The sequence below is a fragment of the Monodelphis domestica genome, chromosome 6 (assembly GCF_027887165.1).
Source record: "Monodelphis domestica isolate mMonDom1 chromosome 6, mMonDom1.pri, whole genome shotgun sequence".
Lineage (NCBI taxonomy): Eukaryota > Metazoa > Chordata > Mammalia > Didelphimorphia > Didelphidae > Monodelphis > Monodelphis domestica.
Genome location: NC_077232.1, coordinates 41,326,420 through 41,350,002, shown reverse-complemented (window position 1 = coordinate 41,350,002; position 23,583 = coordinate 41,326,420). Strand labels below are relative to the sequence as shown.

At 38.5% G+C, this 23,583-nt stretch overlaps 1 protein-coding gene across 1 annotated transcript in view; it reads right to left on the bottom strand.

Moving 5' to 3' along the window:
- Positions 1–21,142: 21,142 nt before the first annotated feature.
- The window catches only part of APIP (APAF1 interacting protein), a 48,390-nt gene continuing 45,949 nt past the window's right edge, over positions 21,143–23,583 (bottom strand). Inside the window, exon 7 of the mRNA XM_007497263.3 lies at positions 21,143–21,509. Within this exon, the coding sequence (XP_007497325.2) occupies positions 21,410–21,509 (100 nt within the window). The 3' untranslated portion in view covers positions 21,143–21,409. The remainder of the gene's footprint in view (positions 21,510–23,583) is intronic.

Here is a 23,583-nt window from a genome sequence, read left to right as displayed (position 1 = left end):
TAATGAATTAACCACAGGCAGCATTTTATTGGGTACATCGCTCTCTGTTTCCTGAGAGCCCAGTTGTAAAACCCTCCCAGAGCCCCCATGACGACGACACCCAGCAGGGCAGTATCTACCGGGCCTGAAGCTCCACATGGCTGCTCTTGGGAAAGAGAAGGAGCATTTTTTTTTAAAGTAGTTTTCCTAATCAGCATTAACTGGAGAATTGGGCTGTGTTCAAAGGTGGAATCATGGTTTTTCCCCTAAACCGCCCCAGTCTCAGGTTATGCAAATTACAGAAGTGGAGCAATCCTTGGGCAGAGAATCAATGCCACTGTTCACTACTAGGATAGACCCAAGTGCCTTTGCTCTCTGCCCTTCCCTCTTTATCCCCTCCTCTCCTCTTTTCCCCTCCCCTTCTCTCCCTTCCCCTTCTCCTCTCTTCTTCTCCATAATCCTCCTCTCTCCCCTTCTAATCCCTCCCCTACTCTCTCCTCCCTTCTCCTTTCCTCTCCACTTCTCTCTCTTCCCCTCTTCTCTTTTTCTTCATTCACCTCCTCTCCACTCTCCCTTCTCTCCCTTTCCTTCTCTTCTCTTCTCCTCTCCCCTCCCCTCCTCTCCTCTCTCCCCTCTTTAGCCTTTCCTTTTCCTCCCTCCTTCTCCTTCCCTCTCTCTCCCCTCCCCTCCTCTTCTCTCCCCTTCCTTCTACTCTCTTCCTCTCCCTTCCTCTCTTTTCCTCTCTTCTCCCTTCCTCTCCTCTCCCCTCCTCTCTCCCCTCTTCCCCTAGCCTTTCCTTTCCCTCCCTCCCTCTTTCTCCTTTCCTCTCTCCCCTCCCCTCTACTCTCTTCCTCTCCTCTCCCGTCCCTCCTGCTCTCTCCCCTCCTGTCCTGACCTGTCCTGTCCTGTCCTGTCCTGTCCTGTCCTGTCCTGTCCTGTCCTCTCCTCTCCTCTCCTCTCCTCTCCTCTCCTCTCCTCTCCTCTCCTCTCCTCTCCTCTCCTCTCCTCTCCTCTCCTCTCTCCTCCTCTCCTCTCCTCTCCTCTCCTCTCCTCTCCTCTCCTCTCCTCTCCTCTCTCCTCCTCTCCTCTCCTCTCCTCTCCTCTCCTCTCCTCTCCTCTCCTCTCCTCTCCTCTCCTCTCCCCTCCTCTCCCCTCCTCTCCCCTCCTCTCCCCTCCTCTCCTCTCCTCTTCTCTCCTCTCCTCTCCTCTCCTCTCCTCTCCTCTCCTCTCCTCTCCTCTCCTCTCCTCTCCTCTCCTCTCCTCTCCTCTCCTCTCCTCTCCTCTCCTCTCCTCTCCTCTCCTCTCCTCTCCTCTCCTCTCCTCTCCTCTTCTCTCCTCTCCTCTCCTCTCCTCTCCTCTCCTCTCCTCTCCTCTCCTCTCTCCTCTCCTCTCTCCCTCTCTCCCCTTTCCCCCATCCTTTCCTTTCCCTCCCTCCCTCTTTCTCTTCCTTCTCTCTCCTTCCCCTTCTCTTAAAACCAAAACTTGGTCCTCTGACCTCTGGGCCTTCTTTCTCTCAGTATTCTTTCTCCCCTTGGTGATCAGTACTGTTCCCTTGGATTCCATCATGATTTCTATGCAAATGGCTCAGATCTATAGTTTGTTGAAGTGTCCCAGTGAAGAAGGGCTGGTTCTGGAGGCAGGGAACTCCCAGCTCTGCTATTTTCTTGAGCCTCTGTCAATTCCTTATTTTGAGTCTTAATCTATTCCTCTCTGAAAGGAGGAGCTTGGCCTGGGGGCTTCTTGGGACTCCCTGGCTCTATAGTGAAGATGCTCTGCAGACCTAGCTGTAATCTTTCCCCTGGGCTCCAGGCCCACATTACCAGTTACTTGCTGAATATCTCCACCCAGATATCCTATTGGCCTATAAAGTTCAACATTCCCAAATCTATATTTAGCAGCTAGATGGTGCAGTAGAGAAAGTATTGGGCCTGGAGATAAGAAGAGCTGAGTTCAAATCTAGCCTCAGACACTTACTAACAGTAAAACCCTAAGAAGTTACTTAGTCTTTGTTTGCCTCAGTTTCCTAAGCTGTAAAATAGGGATAATAATAGCTTCTAGCTTCTAGGATTATTATGAGGATCAAAGGAGATAATATTTGCTTAGCACAGACCTTGGCACTGTAGTATTAAGTAGTAGGTGCTTAATAAATGCTTGTTAACTCACTCCTATTCCAGACTTCCCTATTTTTTGTAGTAGGCACCACAACCTTCCTAGTCACCTAAGATTGTAATCCTAAAAGTCCTCTTTGAATCATCCCTAGCACTCCCCTCTCCCTCCATAACCAATCATTTGCCAGATCTCTTGAATCATCTATCTGTGTAACCCCCCTCCTCTCTTTTCTCACATACGCTCCATTGAACTTTTGTAATCACCTCCTGATTGCCCCCCCCAAACTTCCAGTCTCTCTCCTCTCCAATCCATCTTTCACAGAGTTGTCAAAATAATCTTCTTAAAGCACAGATCTGGACAGCTAGGTGGCCGAGTGGATTCAGAGCCAGGCCCAGAGATGGGAGGTCCTGGATTCAAATCTTGCCTCAGATACTTCCTAGATGTGTGACTGTGGATAAGTCACTTAAACCCCATTGCCAGGGGACAGCTGGGTAGCTCAGTGGATTGAGAACCAGGCCTAGAGAGGGGAGATCCTGGGTTCAAATCTGGCCTCAGACTTCCCAACTGTGTGACCCTGGCCAAGTCACTTGACCCCCATTGCCCAGCCCTTACCACTCTTCTGCCTTGGAGCCAATACACAGTATCAACTCCAATACAGAAGGTAAGGGTTTAAAAAAAAAAAAAGCACAGATCTGACTTTGTCACATCCCCTGCTCAAAACCCTTCAGTGGCTCCCTAGTCCCTCTAGGGGAAAAAAAAAGAAAACATAAATATTCTGGAATTTACAGCCTTTCCCAATTCGACTTCAACCTTTACTTCACATTCAACCATGCTATTCTCTATTCAGGCCAAATAGTCTGATTAGCAGTTTTCTAAGGATTTATTGGTCAAGAACAATGTATTTTACCAAATCGGTCACACAACTTTGGACCTGGTGAATTTAGTCATAGGATTAGGGCTGAATGAGACCTCTGAGGCCACCTAGTCCAGCATTTTATTTAGCTGTGCCTCAAAGATCAGGGGGCCATACCAGCTGCCATGCAGGAACCCCTTCCACCCATGTCTGTGTTAGAATGGGAGCTCTTTAAGAATAAAGACTGCTTGGCATTTCTATTTGTATTCCCCAGGCTTGGCACATATCAACACGGTGGCACCGTGGACAGTGTTGTAATCAGGATCCAACATCAGGTGCTTACTAGCTATGTGATCCTAGGCAAGTAGTTTAACTGCCATTTGCCTCAGTTTCCTCATCTGTAAAATGGAGATGATAGCTCCCACTGATGGCTGGCACATAGTAGGAACTTAATGCCTGTTCCCTTCTCCTTTTTCATCCAACTATTCCCTGAAGTTTCCCTCCTGAGCATAAGAAGCTCTAGCCCTTCCTCAGATGCTCTTTGTTCAGTTTTCTCTTTATCCTAATCATTCCCCTCCATTTACTTGTACACAAGTTCTGTCATTCATTAGAGTGCAAGTTCTCTAAGAAGAGAAAGATAGTGAGAAAAGAAGCAGAAGGAGAAGGAAGAAGACAATGAGACAGAATGTGAGAGATTGACAGAGAGGGAGACAGAGAGAGACAGAAAGAGACAGACAGACAGAGAGACAGAAAGACAGAGACAGAGAGATAGAGAGAGATGACAGAGAGGAAGAGAAAGAGAGAAACAGAGACAGACAGAGAAAAAGAGAGACAGAGAGAGAGAGAGATGACAAAGAGGGAGAGACAGAAACAGAGAGACAGAGAGAAAGAGATAGAGACAGAGAGACAAACACAGAGAGAGACAGAGAGAAGGGGAAGAGAGAGACAGAGAGAGAGAGAGAGAGAGAGAGAGAGAGAGAGAGAGAGAGAGAGAGAGAGAGAGATACAGAGAGAGAGAGAGAGAGAGAGAGAGAGAGAGAGAGAGAGAGAGAGAGAGATACAGAGAGACTTCCTTAGGAAGCTCCTTGGGGGCAGACTGTCCTGACTTTTTAAAAATTTAGTCTCTACCTTTCTATCAAGCACATGTTAAGGACTTAATTCATTCAGTGTTGATTGATTGACTTGGCCAAGATCACCCAGGGGGGTGAGGGGCAGGGCTGAGATTCAAACCCAGATTTTCTGCCTCCAAATTGAGCACCCTTTCAAATCTGCCTTGCCATCCTGGGCTCAGGAAGGGCTGCAAGGCTGGAGGAGACACCTGGAGAGGATGGCTGGGCAGGGCTGTCCAGCACCTGGCATGGCATCAAACCAACAATTGTGTACTGGCACGATAGACTGTAGGATGGGAATTGCCAGAGGTGGAGAAACAATGCCACCACCAAGGGAGGGTGTGTAGCCAGCCAAGCTTATGGGGCACCGTGGGTTAAACAGATTTCTGTCTCTACCTTCTGATTATTTTAAGTGGGTGATAAAAGTTATGAAATTCTCATGTGGCCTCTGCTTTGGTCACAGCCCTGGGTGTGCTTTAACTGCTACTCTCAGGCCAATAAATAAATAAAATGATATAATAAAATGAAATGATACTTGTAAAGTGCTTTGCAAACCTTAAAGCACTCTATAAATGCTAGCTATTATTATTAAATAATCTTCCTTGACCCTAACTGGCCCAAAGTTCTGAGTTCTGTTGAAGGCTACTTATTTAGACTTAAGTCACACATTTGAGGTTCCCTTGTCTTGAAGATCACCAATTTGGGGGAGGAAAGAATCATTGGGAACATCTGGTCCAGATCTATTCATTTTACAAATGAAGAAACTGAGGCCAAGAGAGGTCAAGGGACATCAGAAGTGAAATTTGAACCCACATCCTTGGACTCCAGATGGAATACTCTCTTTTCACTTTGCCAGTGAATTAAGGTTATGTAGGCAGACCAGAAAACTGATTTCCCTTAGAGATAAAAATGAACAAGGAAGATTCACACAATCCCTTGCAAAGGGGCTGTGCTTCAGCCCTCCAAGTTGTAATTAATAAAGAGAACCAAGCACCAATCTATGCCCTTTTAATTAGCGAAAGCTGCCCAGGTGACTTGCAAGGCTGTCCTTGTTCAGAGACAACTCCTAGCCTGATGTTTAAGTGACTTCTGGTTGAGCTGGTTTCTGAGGATTAAGCTCAGGGTAATTTCATCTTCCCCAGGTGTGAGACACTTGTGTGTGCAGTAATGTGATATGGTTCTGTCGGAGAGAAACAAAATGTGTGTGTCTGTAAGCACTGCCTGAAAGATTGGAAACTCTGAAACTTGACCTCTTCTGGAGAGGTTTCCATTCTGGGAATTGGCCATTCTGGTTCACACAAGGTAGAAGGGTGGATCTGAATCAGAGGACCTGGGCTCTGCTGCTTACTAGCGACATGGCCTTGGGCAAGTCAATTAACCTCAGTTGCCTTAGTTTCTTCCCCATCATCTGTGAATTGAAGGGTTTGGACTAAGTAAGCCTCTAAGGTCCCTGCCAGCCCTAAATCTGTGATCCTATGAAACAATTCTTGTTCTGTTGGGTGATGGATGTACTCTGCCCATCCAACTACAAATATAAAGTTAGTTCCGGTTGGATGGTGGCGGTCAGAAAGTCCAAGAGGCAGAAGCAAGGAAGTATAACTTCGAGTCAGGAAGGACTGGATTTAAAGCCTGATTCCAACAAAGACTGCCTTCCTGCTCCTTGGTAAATCACTTTAACACCTGGAGTCTCAGTCTCCTCATCTATAAAAAGGGCTAATAATGGTATCTACTGAGGATCAAAAGAAACAATGTAATGAAGGGTGCTTTATAAACCTTAAATTAGCACTATGTGAAAATGAACTGATACTATTATAAGGTTGTCTCTTTCTTCTTCAAAATCCTTGAGCATGCTGTGGCCAGAGTCAGAAGGATCATAGATTTAGGGCTGGAAGGACCTGGGAGGTGAGATCAACCTCCAGTCCTTATGCTCATCCCCATCCCCATTTCGCAGACAAGGAAATTGATACCTAGAGACAAAGTGATTTGCCCAAGGTCAGAGAGCTGGATTTCGAGATCCCTTTGCATATGAGTGAATAAGATGAGGAGAGACTTGAGAGGCAGGAAGAACAATCATCAGGCTTCCTAAATGGTCAGGCTTGAGGTGAAGAGATGATGGTGGCTATCTGAGTGGAAAGGAGAGGATGTTGTCCTGAGATCTTGTGAAGAAGGACAAGAGTTGGCAATAGATTGTAGATGAGGGGTGAGTATGGGTGGGGATTTAAAGTTCAGAAGTGGGGAAGGTTTTGGAGAAAAGATTGGGGTGTTAAGCAACACAACAGCATCCAGTTTGAGTTGTCTAATAAAGAGCTGATGTGAGATTGGAGGTCTCCTTTGCCAACTCTTCATCCATGGCATGCCCATTAACTGTGGACCTTCTACCCCCTACCCCAACCCAAGAAATGGTCTTGATCTGGGTCCTTTTCTTGATTTTCTGCTATCTCATTTAGTTATCTTATCAGCTTCCATGGGTTCATCATCATCTTTATGTAGATGACGACTCTTAGATCTAGATATCCAGCTTGAATCTCTCTGCTGACTGGGGAAGACAACACATTAGGGGAAAATGGCGGTAAGGCTGCTGATAAGGACAGACATGTCTTTTAGTAAAGAGTGGATCCAAGAATGAAGTGAGCATGGTCTGAGTGCTCATGAAGCGGAGATTCACCAACGAGAAAGGAGGCAGCATCTTCAGGACAAGAAGGCTGCTGGCAGGGAGGTGAAGAAATCAGGGAGTGAGAAGTGAAGTCTGGATATGGTGAACAAGATGGTTGTGGAACATGAAGGTGGAAGTGTCCAGCAGGGAATTGGATATGTGAGATTTTGGCTCAGGAGAGAGATGAGAGCTGAAGATAAAAATAGGGGTTCTGTCGATCTAGAGATGAGAGTTGAATCCATGGGAGCTGATGAGATCACAAAGAGAGAGGGTGTCGAGTGAACTGGAAAGGACTTGGGACAGAACCCTGGTTACATCCATTCATGATGGTTGAAGATATGGATGATGAATCAAAAAAGGATGAGAAATTTTAGTCTGCTAGGAAGATAACCATGATGATGCAGTGTCACAAAAACACAGGAAGGAGAGAATATCCAGAAATGGGCGATAGTTAATAGCATCAAAAGCTATAGAAGATTCAAGGATGATGAAGCCTGAGGAAAGGTCTTGGGATTTGGGAGGGAATGACTAAAAGGACAAACTCTACTAAAGGACAAGAGTGTCGAGGGTCAAGGGCACAAATACTAGAGATAACATTGGCAAGAAAGGCAACTTCTTCCTCTGAGACTAGACGAATGAGAGTAGGAAGCAGGGTCCTAATGCAAGGAGGCAAATATGATCACTAAGACTTGGGCTGAAACCAATAATAGTGCTATAGATTTGAATGGAGCTGTCTTAATGAAAAGAAACAGGGGATAATATGGGTGGAGTAGATTATATATGGAGATGGTATGTAAGGAAACACAGAAGAAGGGCTTTCATGTAGAGGAGAGGGCAGCTAGGTGGCACTGGAACTGGAATCAGAATGACTCGCCTTTATAAGTTCATATCTGGCCTCAGATACTTACTAGCTATAGGACTCTGAACAAGTGACTTAATCCTATTTTCCTCAGTTTCCTCATCTGTAAAATGAGCTGGAGAAAGAAATGGCAAACAACTCCAGTATTTTTGCCAAGAAAACCCCAAATGAGGTCACAAAGAGTCAGGCATGACTGAAAATGACTGAACAACAATCAACATGTAGAGGAGAGATTAGTTGAGTTCTTTTTCTAAGCTCCTGAACTCTGAACCTGGAATAGGGGGCATAAGGTATGAAGACAAACTTAGGCTTTTCTTAAGAAACAAACTTCCCAATAATTAGAACTTTCCAAAATTGGAATGACCTATTTCAAGGGATGGTGGACCTTCCTTGAAGGTCTTTAAGGAGAGATAATCACCTCTTGGGTATATTATAGTAGGAATGTTGTGGGTCCTCCCCCCCCCTTTTGATAAGGGCTGGTCTAGAGGGCAGCTGAAGTCCCTTCCACTCTCCATTCACAAATTCTGTGACTCAGTAAGAATTGGGGGTGATGCTGAGATGATTTGAGATGAGGAATGGGGGGAGGAAATGAAGGTCATGAGACTTGAAGGCTCAGTTTTTTATAGAAGACAAAGTCCTCTGCCAACAGGGAAGAGGAAGGTGGTGTGGTGTTTTGGATGTGAGAAGAAAAGTGGTCAAGAACAGCTGTTTTGGAAAATGTGATAGAGAGGATCAGGGAGGAAGACAAAAAAAAATAATTGATAGACAACAAGGAGGGCACAGTTGGGACTAGATCAATGATTTCATTATGAGTAAAAAAAATCCAAAATTTCAAAATGGCGGCAATATGCCTGATAGTTAAAATGCCAATAAAAATGGAAAATGCAATAGAGCTCTCCCCAGTCATCATTCCCTTATATGCTGTCTTCCCCCAGAAAAATGTAAGCTTTAGGAGAACAGAGACTACTTTGCTTTTGGCATTTGTGTCTTCAGCACTTAGCACAGTGCCCAGCACTGTGGTAGACCCAATTATAACACAATTATGAAACTTCTTCCAATGAAGAACAGGTACTCCAATATAAGATTTTGCCAACTATGACTTTTTGCCTGATGACTTTTTAAATGGCAAATAATGATTTAAAAATGATCAGCCAGGACTGGTTAGGGCTTGGAGCTTGCCTGCTGAGTCAGAATCAGGCTGAGTTTAATGATGATTCTTGCAAAACTACTCTGGGCAAAAGAAATAACCGTCACAAAACCAACTCACACATATACTGCTAAACCACAAACAGTATCAGACTTGCTTGGGACAGAGGCAAAAATATTATTGCCTTGTCAACATGATATAGGGAAAGATATTTACTTTGTGGAAAAAGAGAAAGCTAAAAAAGAAGAAGGAGAAGAATCTGTGGTGATTACAGAAATCTGGGAAGTTGGAGAGAATAAGTGCTGAATAGTAAAATATTTTAAACAGTGGGTAGAACAGTGATCATGGATACTGCCGCGTGATCAGACCGGTAATTAGTGTCAGAGCTGTCTTATCTGATTTCACTAATTTTGAGTAAAAAACCCCAAATTTCAAAATGGTAGACTTATGCCTGATATTTGTATCTAACTGAAAAATGTAATAAAGAGATATTCAATTGAGCCATTAATTCTTTTCCAGATTATAGGTAAAATGTTAACTCTTATTTAGTTTTCTGATGTTGGAAATAATGGTCTCATCTTTAGATCCCATAAGCATTTATTAGGCATGAGATCGTAAATATTCAAATAGATCTGTGATCTTGCTGATTTGGGCATTCCCTTCAATGTTGCGGATTGCAACCTGCCCACACCTGCTCGTCCCGAGAAACTCTTGTCCATGCCACGGCATATGTTCATTGGAGGGAAACCACTTGACATGAAAGAAACTTTCTTTGCTTTAGCCTGATATCCACAAAGACATTTTGGGAAACATTTTTATGATGATGTCAAGGAATTATAGAATTTTTGAGTTGGAAAGAACCTTAGCGCTCACTTGAGAAGGCTTGGGCAAAGTAATAAGTATTCTAGGAGAAATAAACATGGGAGAAAAATCAGAGGAAGAATGTTCAGAAGACAATGAAGAGGGACAGCTGGATTGAGAACCAGGCCTAGAGAGGGGAGGTCTTGAGTTCAGATTTGATCTCAGACACCTCCTAGCTATGTGACTGTGGGCAAGTCTCTTAACCCCAATTACCCAGCACTTACTGCTCTTCTGCCTTGGAACTAATACTTAGTAATGATTCCAGGACAGAAGGTAATAATAAATAAAAGAAGAGGAAAAATATTCTAAATTAATTAATTAAATAATATTTTTCAATTAAAAATAAAATAAAAATAAAAATGAAGACAATAAAGAAAGGCAGTATTGAGAACAAATTAACTTCTAAAGAAGGGGAATCCATCATCTCTTTTTTTAATTTTTAAATTTTTTATTTTTTCCATTATCCCTCGAAACAGGTCATTCCACTTTTGGATAGCTCTAATCAGTTGGAAGATAGCTAGGTAGCGCAGTGGATAGAACATCTGGTTTGAAGTGAGGAATAATCATCTCCCTGAACTTAAATCTGGCTTCAGACACTTACTAACTGTGTGACCATGGGCAAGTCACTTAACCTTGTTTGCCTCAGTTTCCTCATCTATAAAATGAGCTGGAGAAGGAAATGGCAAACTAGTCTCTTTGCCAAGAAAACCCCCAAATGAGATCATGAAGTGTCAGACACAACTGAACAACAAAAAAATCAGTAGGAAGTTTTTCCTTATGATAAACCTTGGCTTGCTCCTTTGCAACATCCATCCTTTGTCCCTGGTTCAATTTTCTGGGACTGAGAACAAGAAAAGGACTAATAATGTCTCTTCTACATAACAATCTATCAAATACTACAAGACAGTCACCATATTCCCTCTCACTCTTCTCTAAGTTGCACATCTCCAGTTCCTTAAGCCAATCTTCATATGTCATGGTCTCAAGACTCTTCACCATTGTGGTCAACCTGTACCTATATCCTTGTTAGACTACATCTGTAGTATCTAGTGGTATGGTTCACAACCTCACTGTCATTCGTGACTCATTCTTTCTTACCTCAAATATTTTAACTATTGCCAACTCTTGTCATTTTGATTTCGATATTTTTCATACTGATCCTTAACCATCTCAGTTCATTCCTCTACCCCTCAATATATTTTATTTATTATATGAAATAATTCTCAATTACATGTAAATTTTTAACATTATTTTTAAATTTTGAATTCCAAATTCTCTCACTTCCTCCCTCCCTCCCCAATCCTGCTTTGAGAAGGCAAGTCACTTGATATAGATTATACATGTGAAGTCATGCAAAAATATTTCCATTTTTTTCATGTTACAAAAGAAAACATAGACCAGAAAAACTCATCAACCACCCACAAGAAAAATAAAGTAGAAAATAAAGTATGCTTTGATCTGCATTCAAATTCTATCAGCTCTTCTTGGGGAGAATATTTTTCATAATAAGTCATTCAAAATTGTCTTGGATAAATTTAAGACCAAGGAGGAGAAAGAGAACACTACAAAATGAAGAATTTTTATTATATTTAAAAGTTTCTGTACAAACAAAACCAATGCAACCAAAATTAGAAGGGAAGCAACAAACTAGGAGAATATTTTAATAACAAAAACCTCTGACAAAGGTCTCATCTCTCAAATTTATAAGGAGCTGTCAGTTGTACAAAAAACCAAGCCATTCCTCAATTGACAAATGGTCAAGGAATAGGAATAGGCAATTTTCAGATAAAGAAATCAAAACTAGCTATAAGCACATGAAAAAGTGTTCTAAATCTTTCATAATTAGAGAAATGTAAATCAAAACAATGCCAAGGAACCACCTCACACTGAGCAGATTAGCCAATACGACAAAAGAGGAAAATAATAAACATTGGAGGGGTTGTGGCACAATCAGGACACTAATGCATTGCTGGTGGAGTTGTGAACTAATCCAACCATTCTAGAAGGCAATTTGGAATTATGCACAAGGGGCTTTAAAAGACCCTTTTACCCAGCAATATCACTATTAAGTTTGTACACCAACGAGATAATAAGGAAATTACTTGTACAAAAATATTCATAGCTGCACTCTTTGTGGTGGCAAAAAAAATTGGAAAATGAGGGGGTGTCCCTTGATTGGGGAATGGCTGAACAAATTGTGGTATATGATGGTGATTGAATATTATTTTGCTATAAGGATTGATGATCTGGAGTCTTTCTATATGAACTGGGAGAACCTCAATGAATTGACACATAGTGAAATGAACAGAACCAGGAGAACATTGTATACAGAAAGTCAAATATTGTGGAAACATCCAATGTAATGGACTTTGCTACTAGTAGCAATTCAATAAGGCAGGACTTATCTGAAAGAATGCTATCCACATTGAGAGAAAGAACTATGGGAGTAGAAATGCAAAAGCAAAACATATGACATCACATTACATGTATAAATGGGTATGTGATTTGGGATTTAGGCTTTAAAAATTTGCTCTATAGCAAAAATGAATAAAAGGTATCAAATGATAACATTTGTACAATCTAATGGAATTGCTTGTCAGCTCTGGGAGTGGGGAGGGAAGAGGATAGGAAAAGAAAATGAATCATGGAAACATGGAAAAATGTTTAAAAATTAAAAAATTTAAAAATAATTGTCTTGGATAATTGTATTGCTGAGAATAATTGTCATTCACAGTTGATCATCATACGATATTACTGTTATTATGTATAATGATATCTCCTTGTCCTGCTAATTTCACTTTGCATCAATTCATATAAATCTTACCAGGTTTTTCTGAAACTATCCTGCTCATTGGTCCTTCACAATTATTACCACAACTTGTTTGGTCATTTCCCAACTGATAGGCATCCCTTCAATTTTTGCCACCACAAAAAGAGCTACCATGAATATTTTTGTACATATAGGATCTCTTCCTTATTCTTTGGTCTTTTAGTAATACAGACCTAGTAGTGGCATTGCCAGGTCAAATGGTATATACAGCTGTATAGTCCTTTGGGCAAAGTTCCAAATTACTCTTCAGGAAAGTCAGATAAATCCATAACTCCACTAACAATGCATTGGTGTCCCAATTTTCCCTCATCTCTTCTAATATTTGCCTCTTTATTTCTGTCATGTTAGCTAATCTGATAGGTGTTAGGTTTGTTTTAATGTGCATTTAATGTGCCTCAGGATTGTTTTAATGTGCATTTCTCTAATCAATAGTGATTTAGAGCATTTTTTTGTGACTATATTTTTAATTTCTTTATCTGAAAACTACCTTTTTATGTCCTTTGATCATTTATCAATCAAGGAATGATTTGAGTTCTTATAAATTTAACTTATAAGTTACAAATCTTATAAATTTGTTCTCTCTATATGTGAGAAATGAATCTTTTATCAGAGAAATTTGTTGTAATCCCCTCCCACCCCAGGTCCCTACTTTCATTTTAAACTTGGCAGAATTGATTTTGTTTGTGCAAAACCTTTTAAATTTAATGTACCCCAAATTATCTATGTTACATTCCCTAATGCTCTATTTCATGTTGGTCATAAGCTCTTCCCTTATTCATAGATCTAACAAGTAAAACTTTCCATACTTTCCTAATTTGCTTATTACATCACCCTATATGTCTAAATCACGTACCCATTTTGACCTTATCTTGATATATGGTGTGATGTTTGTTTATACCTAGTTTCTGTAAAATTGCTTTCCAGTTTTCCTAGCAATTTTTGTCAGATAGTGAGTTCTTGTCCCAAAAGCTTGGATTGTTGGGTTTATCAAATATTAGATTACTATGGTCATTTATTATTGTATATTGTGCCCCCAATCCATTCCACTTAACCATCATTTTAATTCTTAGCCAACACCAGATTTTTTTTTTGATGATTACTGCTTTGTTATACAGTTTTGCTATCTGATACTACCTGATCACCATCCTTCATGTTTTTCATCGATTCCCTTGATATTCTTGACCTTTTCTTCTTCCAAATGAATGAGTTTTTCAAGCTCTATAAGGTAATTTTTGGTAGTTTGATTGGTAAGATAATAAATTAGTAAATTAATTTAGGAAGAATTCTCATTTTTATTTTCTTGGCCCTGCCTACCCATGAGCAATTAATATTTCTAAAAATTATTAGATCAGATTTTATTTTAATGAAAAGTATTTTGTAATTGTGCTGATAAAGGTTGGCTCCCAAGTATTTTATATTATTTGCAGTTATTTTAAATGGAATTTCTCTTCTTATATCTTCCTACTGGATTTTGTTGGTAATATATGGTTGCTGATGATTTATGTGTGTTCTTTTGTATCTTGCAACTTTGCTGAAGTTGGTATTTCAAATAGTTTTTTAGTTGCTTCTCTAGGATTCTCAAAGTATAATATATTGTTTGAAAAAAGTGATTGTTTTGTTTCTGCATTGCCTATTCTAATTCCTTTAATTTCTTTTTTTTGCCTTATTACTATAACTAGCATTTCTAGTACAATATTGAATAACAGAGGCAATAATAAACATTCTCGCTTTACCGTTGCTATGACTGGGAAGGTTTTCTAGCTCATCCCCAGTTTAGATAATAATTGCTGATTATTTTAGATAGAAACTACTTATCATTTTAAGGAAAACTCTATTTATCCTTATGATCTTTGGTATTTTTAGTAGGAATGATTGTTACATTTTGTCAAAAATTTGTTTCTATTTATTGAGAAAATAATATTTTTTGTCAGTTTTGTTATTGATATAGTCCATTATGCTGATCATTTTCCTTATACTGAACCAACCCTGAATTCCTGGTATAAATCCTATCCGGTCATAGTGTATGATCTTTATGGTATATTGCTCTAGTCTCCTTGTTAGTATTTTATTTAAAAATTTTACATTAATATTAATTAGGGAAATTGGTCTATAGTTGTTTTTTTTTTTTGCTCTTCTGGTTTAGGTATCAGCACCATATTTGTGTTGTAAAAGGAATGTGAAAGGACTCCTTTGCCTAATAGTCTAAATATGATATTGAAATTAATAGGTTTTTAAAAATATTTGATAAATTTGGTTGGGGATTTATTCTTAGGGAATTAATCAATGGCTTATTCAATTGCCTTTTCAATGATAGGGTTATTTAAGTATTCAATGTTTTCTTCAGTTAATTCTGGGAAATTCATATTTTTATAAATATTAATTCATTTCACTTAGATTTTTAGATTTAGGGACACTTAATTGGGCAAAATAATTCTTAATATTTGCTTTAATCTCATCTTCATTGGTGGTGAATTCACATTATTTCTTATTTCATTTGTCATACTGGTAATTTGGTTTTCTTTCTTTTTTCTAATAAAATTAACAAATTATTTATCGATCTTTATTTTTTTCATAAACTAAATCATAGTTTTATTTATTAGTTCAATGGTTTTCTTATTTTTAATTTCATTAATCTCTCCATTGATTTGCATTATTTCTAATTTTGCTTAAATGTGGATTTTTAACTTGTTTTTTTCTAGTTTATTCTTTTAGTTGCATGCCCATTTCATTGATATGTTCTTTCTTTCTTTCTTTTTGATGTAAGCTTTAGAGACAGAAAATTTCCCTTAAGTACTGCTTTGACTGCATACAAAATTTATGTATGTTTTCCCATTGTTGTCATTACTCTTTAATGAAATTATTATTGTTTCTATGATTTGTTCTCTATTGCATTCATTCTTTAGGATTAGATTGTTTAGTTTCCAATTAATTTTATTTTATGTTTCCCACAGCCCTTTATGGAATATAATTTTATATTGTATTGTAGTCTGAAAAGGATGCAGTTACTATTTCTGTTTTTATGACCTTGGTTGTGAGGTTCTTACGTCCTAATACTGGGTCAATTGTTGTGAAGGTGACACATACAGCAGAGGGGGAAAAAAAAAAAACTTGTTTAAATTTGTTTCTATTCCCATTCAATTTTCTCTAAAAGTCCATTATATCTAACTGTAAAATTCCATTCATCTCCTTAACTTCTTTCTTTCTTACTTTATGGTTAAATTTATCTAGTTCTAAGAGAAGAAAATTGAAGTTCTTGAATAATACAATTTTATTGTTTATTTCCTCTTATAACTCATTTAATTTTTCCTTTATGAATCTGGATGCTATGACATTTAGTACACAAATATTTAGTACTCTTACTTCACTATCTACAATACCTTTTTAGCAAACTGTAGTTTCCCTGTGTTTCTCTTTTAACTAGTTCTATTTTTGCTTTTGCTTCATTTGAGACCATGATTGCTATCCCTGCCCTTATTTTTTTGTAAGTGCAGGTGAAACATAATAGTTTCTACTTCATCCACTTATTTTTATTCTGTGTGTCTCTTTGTTTCACATGTATTTCTTATAAACAAGTTATTGTTGAATTCTGTTTTTTAATCCATTCTGCTATCCTCTTCTGTTTGAAGGGTAAATTCATGCCATTCATATTCACAGTTATGATTATTGTGTATTTCCCTCCATCCAATTTTCCCATTTATCCTTCTTTCTCTTTTTTACTCTGTTCTTTACTTAATCCACCCCCTTCTATCAATCTCTACATCTTTTTTCTCTAATCCCTTTCCCTTCCTACTTTCAAGTAGGGTAAGATAGATTTCTGTACCAGAGGGTGTGTTCTTCCCTCTTTGAACCAATTCTAATGAGACTGGTTTAACTGTTACCTTGTTATTTTCCCCTTCACTGTAAAAGTATTTCTTTTATGTGAGATCATTTTCTCTATTCTACTTCTTTCTTTCCCCTTCTCCCAGCACATCCTTCTTTCTTTCTTATACCTTACTTTTATTTTTTTTTTTAATCTCCCCAATGTAGTCAATTCAAACCCAGGCTCTCTATGTATACTCCTTCTAATTGCATTATTAATGATGAGGTTCTTATAAGTTACTAGTATTGTCTTCCAATATTGGAGTGTAAACAGTTTAACCTTATTGAATCTATTATGATTTTTTATGTTTACTTTTTTATGCTTCTCTTAAGTCATCTATCTGAGTCAAATTTCTATTCAGCTCTGGTCTTTTCATTGGGAAGGCTTGAACATCCTCTATTTCATTAAATATCAATTTTTTCCACTTTTAGGATTATACTCAGTTTTGTTGTATTGGTTATTCTTGGTGGTAATCTTAGTTTCTTTGACTTTTGGAATATTATATTCCAAGACCTCTGATCCTTTAATGTGGAAGCTGCTAAATCAAGTCTTATCCTGACTGTGGCTCCATGATATCTGAATCATTTCTTTTTGGCTGTTTGCAATATTTTTTCCATGTCTTGGGAGCTCTGAAATTTGGCTATAATATTTCTGGGAGTTTTCATGTTGGAGTCTCTTTCAAGAGGCAATTGATGGATTTTTCCAATTTCTATTTTACCTTCTAGATCAAGGATATCAGGGCAATTTTCATTGATAATTCTTGAAAAAGATTTCTAGGCTGTTTCTCTCTCTCTCTCTCTCTCTCTCTCTCTCTCTCTCTCTCTCTCTCTCTCTCTCTCTCTCTCTCTCTCTCTCTCTCTCTCTCTCTCTCCTCTCTCTCTCTCTCTCGGCTTTCAGGTAGTCTAATAATTCTTTTTGTTCATTTGTGTTATATAACTTTATTAGAGCTTCCAGACTTCAATACAATACTAAACACTGATGAACTCTCATTTTCCTTGCTAAGTCCCAATTGCTGCAAATTTACAACCTGTACAAATAAGTTTCTGCTATCACTTTAGCTTTTAATAGATTATAGATTAGATATAGATATAGATTATAGATATAGAAATAGATTATATTTTTCAACCTACTTGGTAGGTTTTGTATAATGAAAATAACTAAAAGACAGTGTAATACATGAAGCAGATTGAAGTAAAATGAACTTGATAAAACACACTGTAGTTTGTTATTGACAGGCTGTAGTACTCATGTTATAGACAGTAGTTTCATTTTATTACTGTTTTAGCCATGGAGGGATAATTCATTATTCTCTCCCCTACCCCATCCTGACTATTCCCTGCTTCCAAACTTCTTTATTGCTATTGATGGCACCACAATCCTCCTAGTAGATTTACAACCTATGTATCATCCTCAATTCCTCGTTCTCTCATTTCTTATATCCAATCTTTTGCCAAGACCTATTGATTTTTTCTCTACAACATCCTTTTGTCTATGCCCTCTTCCCTCCTTTGAAACTACAACCACTCTGGTGCAGCTCCTCATCACCTCATGCCTGGTCTACTGCAATACCCTGCTGGTGGATCTCCTTGCCCCAAGAGTCTCCCCACTTCAGTCCGTCCTTATTCAGCTGCCAGAGTAATCTTAAAGTATAGGTGTGACCATGTCAACCCCTTAAACTCTAGTGGTCTGCTCTAGGATTAAATATAAAAAAGGAAAAACTCTAGTGTTCATAGTCCTTCATAATCTTTCCCCCTCTCCAAGTCTTTTTGTACTTCAGACCTCCACATTCATTCTACAATCCAGTGACACAGTCTCCTTGATGTTCCTTGAACAAGACCCTCCATCTCTTTACTTGAGACATTTTCAATGGTTATTCCCTCATAATGGAAGCCTCTCTCTCTTCATCTCTGTCTCTTGACTTCCCTGGCTTCCTTCCAGCCCCAGCTAAATAAAGCCTTCTACAGAAAAGCCTTTCCCAATTCCCCTTAATTCTAGTGCTTCCCTTTATTGGTTACCTCCATTTTCTCTTATATATGGCTCGTTTGTACATAGTTATTTACATGTTGTTTCTCACATTAGACTTGAGGGCAGGGACTCTCTTGTCTTTTTTTGTATCTCTAACACATCTAATAATGCCTGGCATGTAGTTGGTGATTAATGTTTATGGACTGACTACTGAAACCAAAGACTGGAATTGAGGCTCCTGATATCTAGAGTAATGGTCTTTCCATTATACTATACTATACTATGCTATGCTATATTACATTATACTATATTATATCATGCTCTGCTATAACATAGTAATTTACTATGTTATATTATATTATACTACACTATGTCATATTATATTATACAATACTATATTTTACTATACTATATCATACTATGCTATATTGTGCTATACCATACTATATTATAATATGCTATAATATATTATAATATATACTATGCTTTACTATACTACATTATATTATACTGTACTATAGTATAGTATACTATACTATATAACATTATACTATATATGTTATATTATTCTATATTATACTATAGTATATTGTAATATATACTGTGATTTACTATATTATATTATACTATACTATATAACATTATACTATACATGTTATACTATTCTATATTATACTATACTATATTCAATGGCCATTGCTTTAGGAATATGAGTTTCTATGATGATAAAGAATAACATAAAGATGTACTATATTTTTCAAAGGAAAAAAAATGGTCTTTAGGGCTAAGAGACCAATTACTATTTCAATTCAAGTAATCTTTATTAAGCTCCTAAAGTAGGAAAGGTAGTGTTAACAAAGTCAAAAGCAGTCTCTGTTCTCAAGAAGCTTCAGGTCTCCTGCTCTATTTCCAAAAGTAAAAAATAAAAACCGTCCGTCGAGCACCCCAAAATATGAATAAGAAGAAAAGATTCTTCTGGGGTGGGAATTCAAGCTTGTTCCAAGATTAGTGACAGGCAGTTTAAATGAGCATTTTAGAGAAATTCATTTGTGTTGCCTGTGCTCTGGTTTCTACAAGAAGACTAACCCAAGAAACTTGTAAGACTTCAATCCAGGTGTAATAAATTAATGAGACCTATATTCTTTGAGCTCTTTCCTCATAAAAAGGAGTTGGGTAGGGCCCAAAGGCTCTAGAATCAATTGCAGTTGAGAAACAATGCATTATCTCACCAAGAAATTGACACACCCTTCAACTAAAATGTTAATCCCTTATCCAATTTGGGGTGTGAATGGAATGTCAAGGGGAAAAAAAATGACTTCTCTAAGGCTCTTATCTGTTTAATCCTTCATATATAATCAACCCTTTCCCCCCAACAGAAACTAGAGTAGAGAGGGGGAAGGTAGAGGGCCTCCAACACATTATAAGGGGAAGGAAGGGGGCTCTTGGGATCTTTTCGGTGTGTTAACAAGGGAAAAGGAAAGCAGAACCATCTCGACTCATCTTTCCTCCTTCCTTACCTGTCTCCCAATAATGTAGGTATATAAGTCAACAAAGATTCTGCATGATAATAAGCATTTAAGATCAGGGAGTAGAGTAAAGTTGGGGGTGATTTGCTGCTGATTCATCACTACCTTGTTGCTGTGGACTAGACCTGACTCAGGCTGGTCCAGTGATTCAGGCTCTGGATAATAATGAAATGGGACACTCAAACCATTTAACGCTCAATCACAACAACAACATACGTTTATTTAATAACTGGCTGGAAAGGATACCAGGCGAGGATCCCCAAGCACTTCAGGCAGACATTGTACCTTTCTTGGTACGAGAACAATTCTCCCCCTACGTGCCAGCCTCCCAACCCAAGTCTTGGACTTATGAGCCAATCCACTTTGTCATTGTTTATAGATGACATAGATGACACGTTTCACTCTAGTCCCTGAATGGTTGCACTCATCATTCCAGTAGCTTTCTGAAAATATCCCTCTCAGGCTGCCATTCAATAATATTTGTAAAGCTTTAGCACAGTTCCTGGCACATAGTATGCACTTAATGAATGTCCATTCCTTTCCCTTTAGAATCTCAGCTTCTTGGGAGCAAAGAATTGGGGATTGCTGTCGTTTCAGTCATGGCTGACTCTTCATGACCCCATTTAGGGTTCTCTTGGCAAAGATAATAGAGTAGTTGGACATTTCCTTTTCTGGCTCATTTTATGGATGAGGGAACTGAGGAAAAGAGGGTTAAGTATTTATTAAATTTATAGTATATGGAAGGCAAATATGGTAAAGGTTGTAACTCTAAGGGAAAAAGTAAAATCAGGTCTCTTTTCCAGGAACTAGTAGAGCAGGGGCAAAGGAAGGACAGAATTATCAGCTGAGGGACCTGGGAAAGATGAGCCAGATATATTTTGAAAGAAATCTAGGCTCCTCAGAGCACCAAGAGGAAGAGAGGTGGGAGCATATTCCTGGGGTGGGGGAGACAGCCTGAAACCTGGTATATGGCTGGCAAAGACCATGAATGTGGCCAGTTTCCCTAGACTCTAGAGTTTGTGGAAGGAAATGATGGTTAATTAAAAGGTAGTTATGGGGAGGTTGTCTAGAAGGGTCGGTATTTATAAAGTCTATTAATTTCCATTCCACAGAAACCAAGGGGAGCTATATAACTCTATAACAAAGTGATGATGATAAAAACAGCACCATCATTTTACATGAAAAAAAATCCTTCCATAATTAAATGGAAGTTAGGATTACTGGTAAAAATAAGAAAAATGTGCAAACAAAAAAGTGACTAGCTTCTATTAATATTTACATGAGAAAGAAATATCTGACAATACATTTGAAGACCACATGCAGCTCTAGTCACTGAGTGAGTGATTGAAGGATGTGAGATGGAAGAAGAGGTAAACAAAGGGAACCAAAACCTTGTTTGATTACGTTTTTATTTCCATTTTGCTAGTAAGACATGATATAGTAAAACATATATAAAGAAATAATCATCATTTACTGAATGAAACAGAGAAAAAAATATTGTACTCTGTAAGTAGCATTTGGCAATATATTAATAACAAAACATATCCAATAAAAATGTGTAATAAATTTACAAAAATAGTCCAGAAGGCCTTCTCATCCTCTTTCTGAATTCCTGATTTAATGCTTTAGCTCAGTCCCTAGATAACATTAAACCCTGGGTTAGCAAATTCCATTTTCTCCGATTGGATGTTGTGTTGGGTCCAGCCCTACCTTCTTCATTGATACAGCAATATCAAACAAGTAGTCATAGCATTCACACCTGTAAAAGAAAAAGATGAAAAGAGGGAGCTTGAGGGATCTGGAGAAACTGAGTGCTACAGAACTATGGATCTCCTCTTGGCCCCTAGAATTTGTCAGGGTTTGCCTAGACTTGTTTCCTTCCTTCCTTCCTTCCTTCCTTCCTTCCTTCCTTCCTTCCTTCCTTCCTTCCTTCCTTCCTTCCTTCCTTCCTTCCTTCCTTCCTTCTTCTTCTTTCTTCCTTCCTTTCTTTCTTTCTTTCTTTCTTTCTTTCTTTCTTTCTTTCTTTCTTTCTTTCTTTCTTTCTTTCTTTCTTTCTTTCTTTCTTTCTTTCTTTCTTTCTTTCTTTCTTTCTTCCTTCCTTTCTTTCTTTCTTTCTTTCTTTCTTTCTTTCTTTCTTTCTTTCTTTCTTTCTTTCTTTCTTTCTTTCTTTCTTTCTTTCTTTCTTTCTTTCTTTCTTTCTTTCTTTCTTTCTTTCTTTCTTTCTTTCTTTCTTTCTTATACATTGTTTTCTTATGATAGTTGGGCAGTACTTGGTCCCTACATGTGAAACAGAAACAAATACTATTATGGGACCAGTCTGTGTATCACTGGTCACTGTGGCCATCATGCCCTACTGGCCCCCCTTCTGGTGATCACTTGTCCACAGTTTCTGGGCAAGGTGTTAAACTCAAATGAAAGCAGATCTCCATGGGCAGTATAATGTCGAATACCATAAATTAACATTATGTTGAATTAACTTTTTTGTTAAACATTTCCAAATTACATTTTAATCTGATTTGGACTGTCCTTGGGAGTTTTGCAGCAGTCAGAAGACTTTGAGTTCGATTCCTTTGTTCAAGCTGTTGCTGAAGTCATACCTGAAGCTTTGTGAGCTTGGTAGGACTTGTCGGGGCTTGCATATTTCTGGCAGAGCCCCCAAACCCAAGGTTTCTGCCATGCTATTTCAATGGGGACACTTGAGCAGGGCAGACACAGATGAGGAAAGGGGTGGCCAGAGAAAGGCCTCCATCACTCTACATGGATCCTCAATAGACTGGCATGGAAAGGCATAGATAAAAAAGGCACCTGATTGAAGGAGGCATGAAGGGTTTACGATCATGAAGGATAGGGATTGTACAGGCAATGGGTGCTTCAAAAGACCAGCAAATACCTACTTGTATGATGCCTATCTGGACCAGAAATATGGCAAAGGGAATGCAGATTTAAACAAGTTCAGATAGGAATTCTCCATTCTTTTTTTTTTTTAATGTCTCTCTGATCCATTCCCACTCTGCCTCTCCACCTTCCAATTCCTTTCAGCAGTGAGGACAAATCAGGGATCAGAGATGAGGGGAAGGATGTTTGAAATTTGGTTTGTTTCCATTTCTCCCAACAAGGTATAGTTAAATGTCTTTGAGCTTTAAAATTCCCTCCCCACAACAACAAAAACCAAAAGACCCCAAAGGCTCCTAAGATAATTTAAAATAGATTGCAAATTTTTCAGAATCACTTTGTTTTTTTTAAATCCTTACCTTCTGTCTTAGAATAAGTACTGTGTGCTGGTTCCAAGGCAGAAGAGTGGGAAGGGCTAGGAAATGGGGTGAAGTGACTTGTCCAGGGTTGCACAGTGAGGAAGTGTCTCTAGGCCTGACTCTCAATCCACTGAGCCACCCATCTGCCCCCAAGAATCACTTGGTATTTTTTTTGAGGGAGGTGTTTGCTTTTTTTATGATGCCTCCTTATAAAAAGGAAGTGAGAAACACAAGTCTTGGTAAGTCTTACTAAGATCAAAAGAGATTTTAGGAAAAAGTTCCAAAGAAGCAATGATGATCTCACCATCATAATCATTGTATCATCTGAATATCGGGCTTTATTTTGAGAAGATCATCATCATGAGGTTGGTCATGGTCCTATGCAGATTTGGGACTACTGCAACTTACAAAGTTTATCTATTAAACAATGATCCAAAACAATCCCAAAGGACTCATGACAAAAAATGCCATCTGCTTCCACAGAAATTTGAGGGAGTCTGAATCCAGACCAAAGAATATTTTTTCACTCTTTCCTAATTTTTTTTGCTCAAGTTGCCTTCCACAAATGGATTCATATGGAAA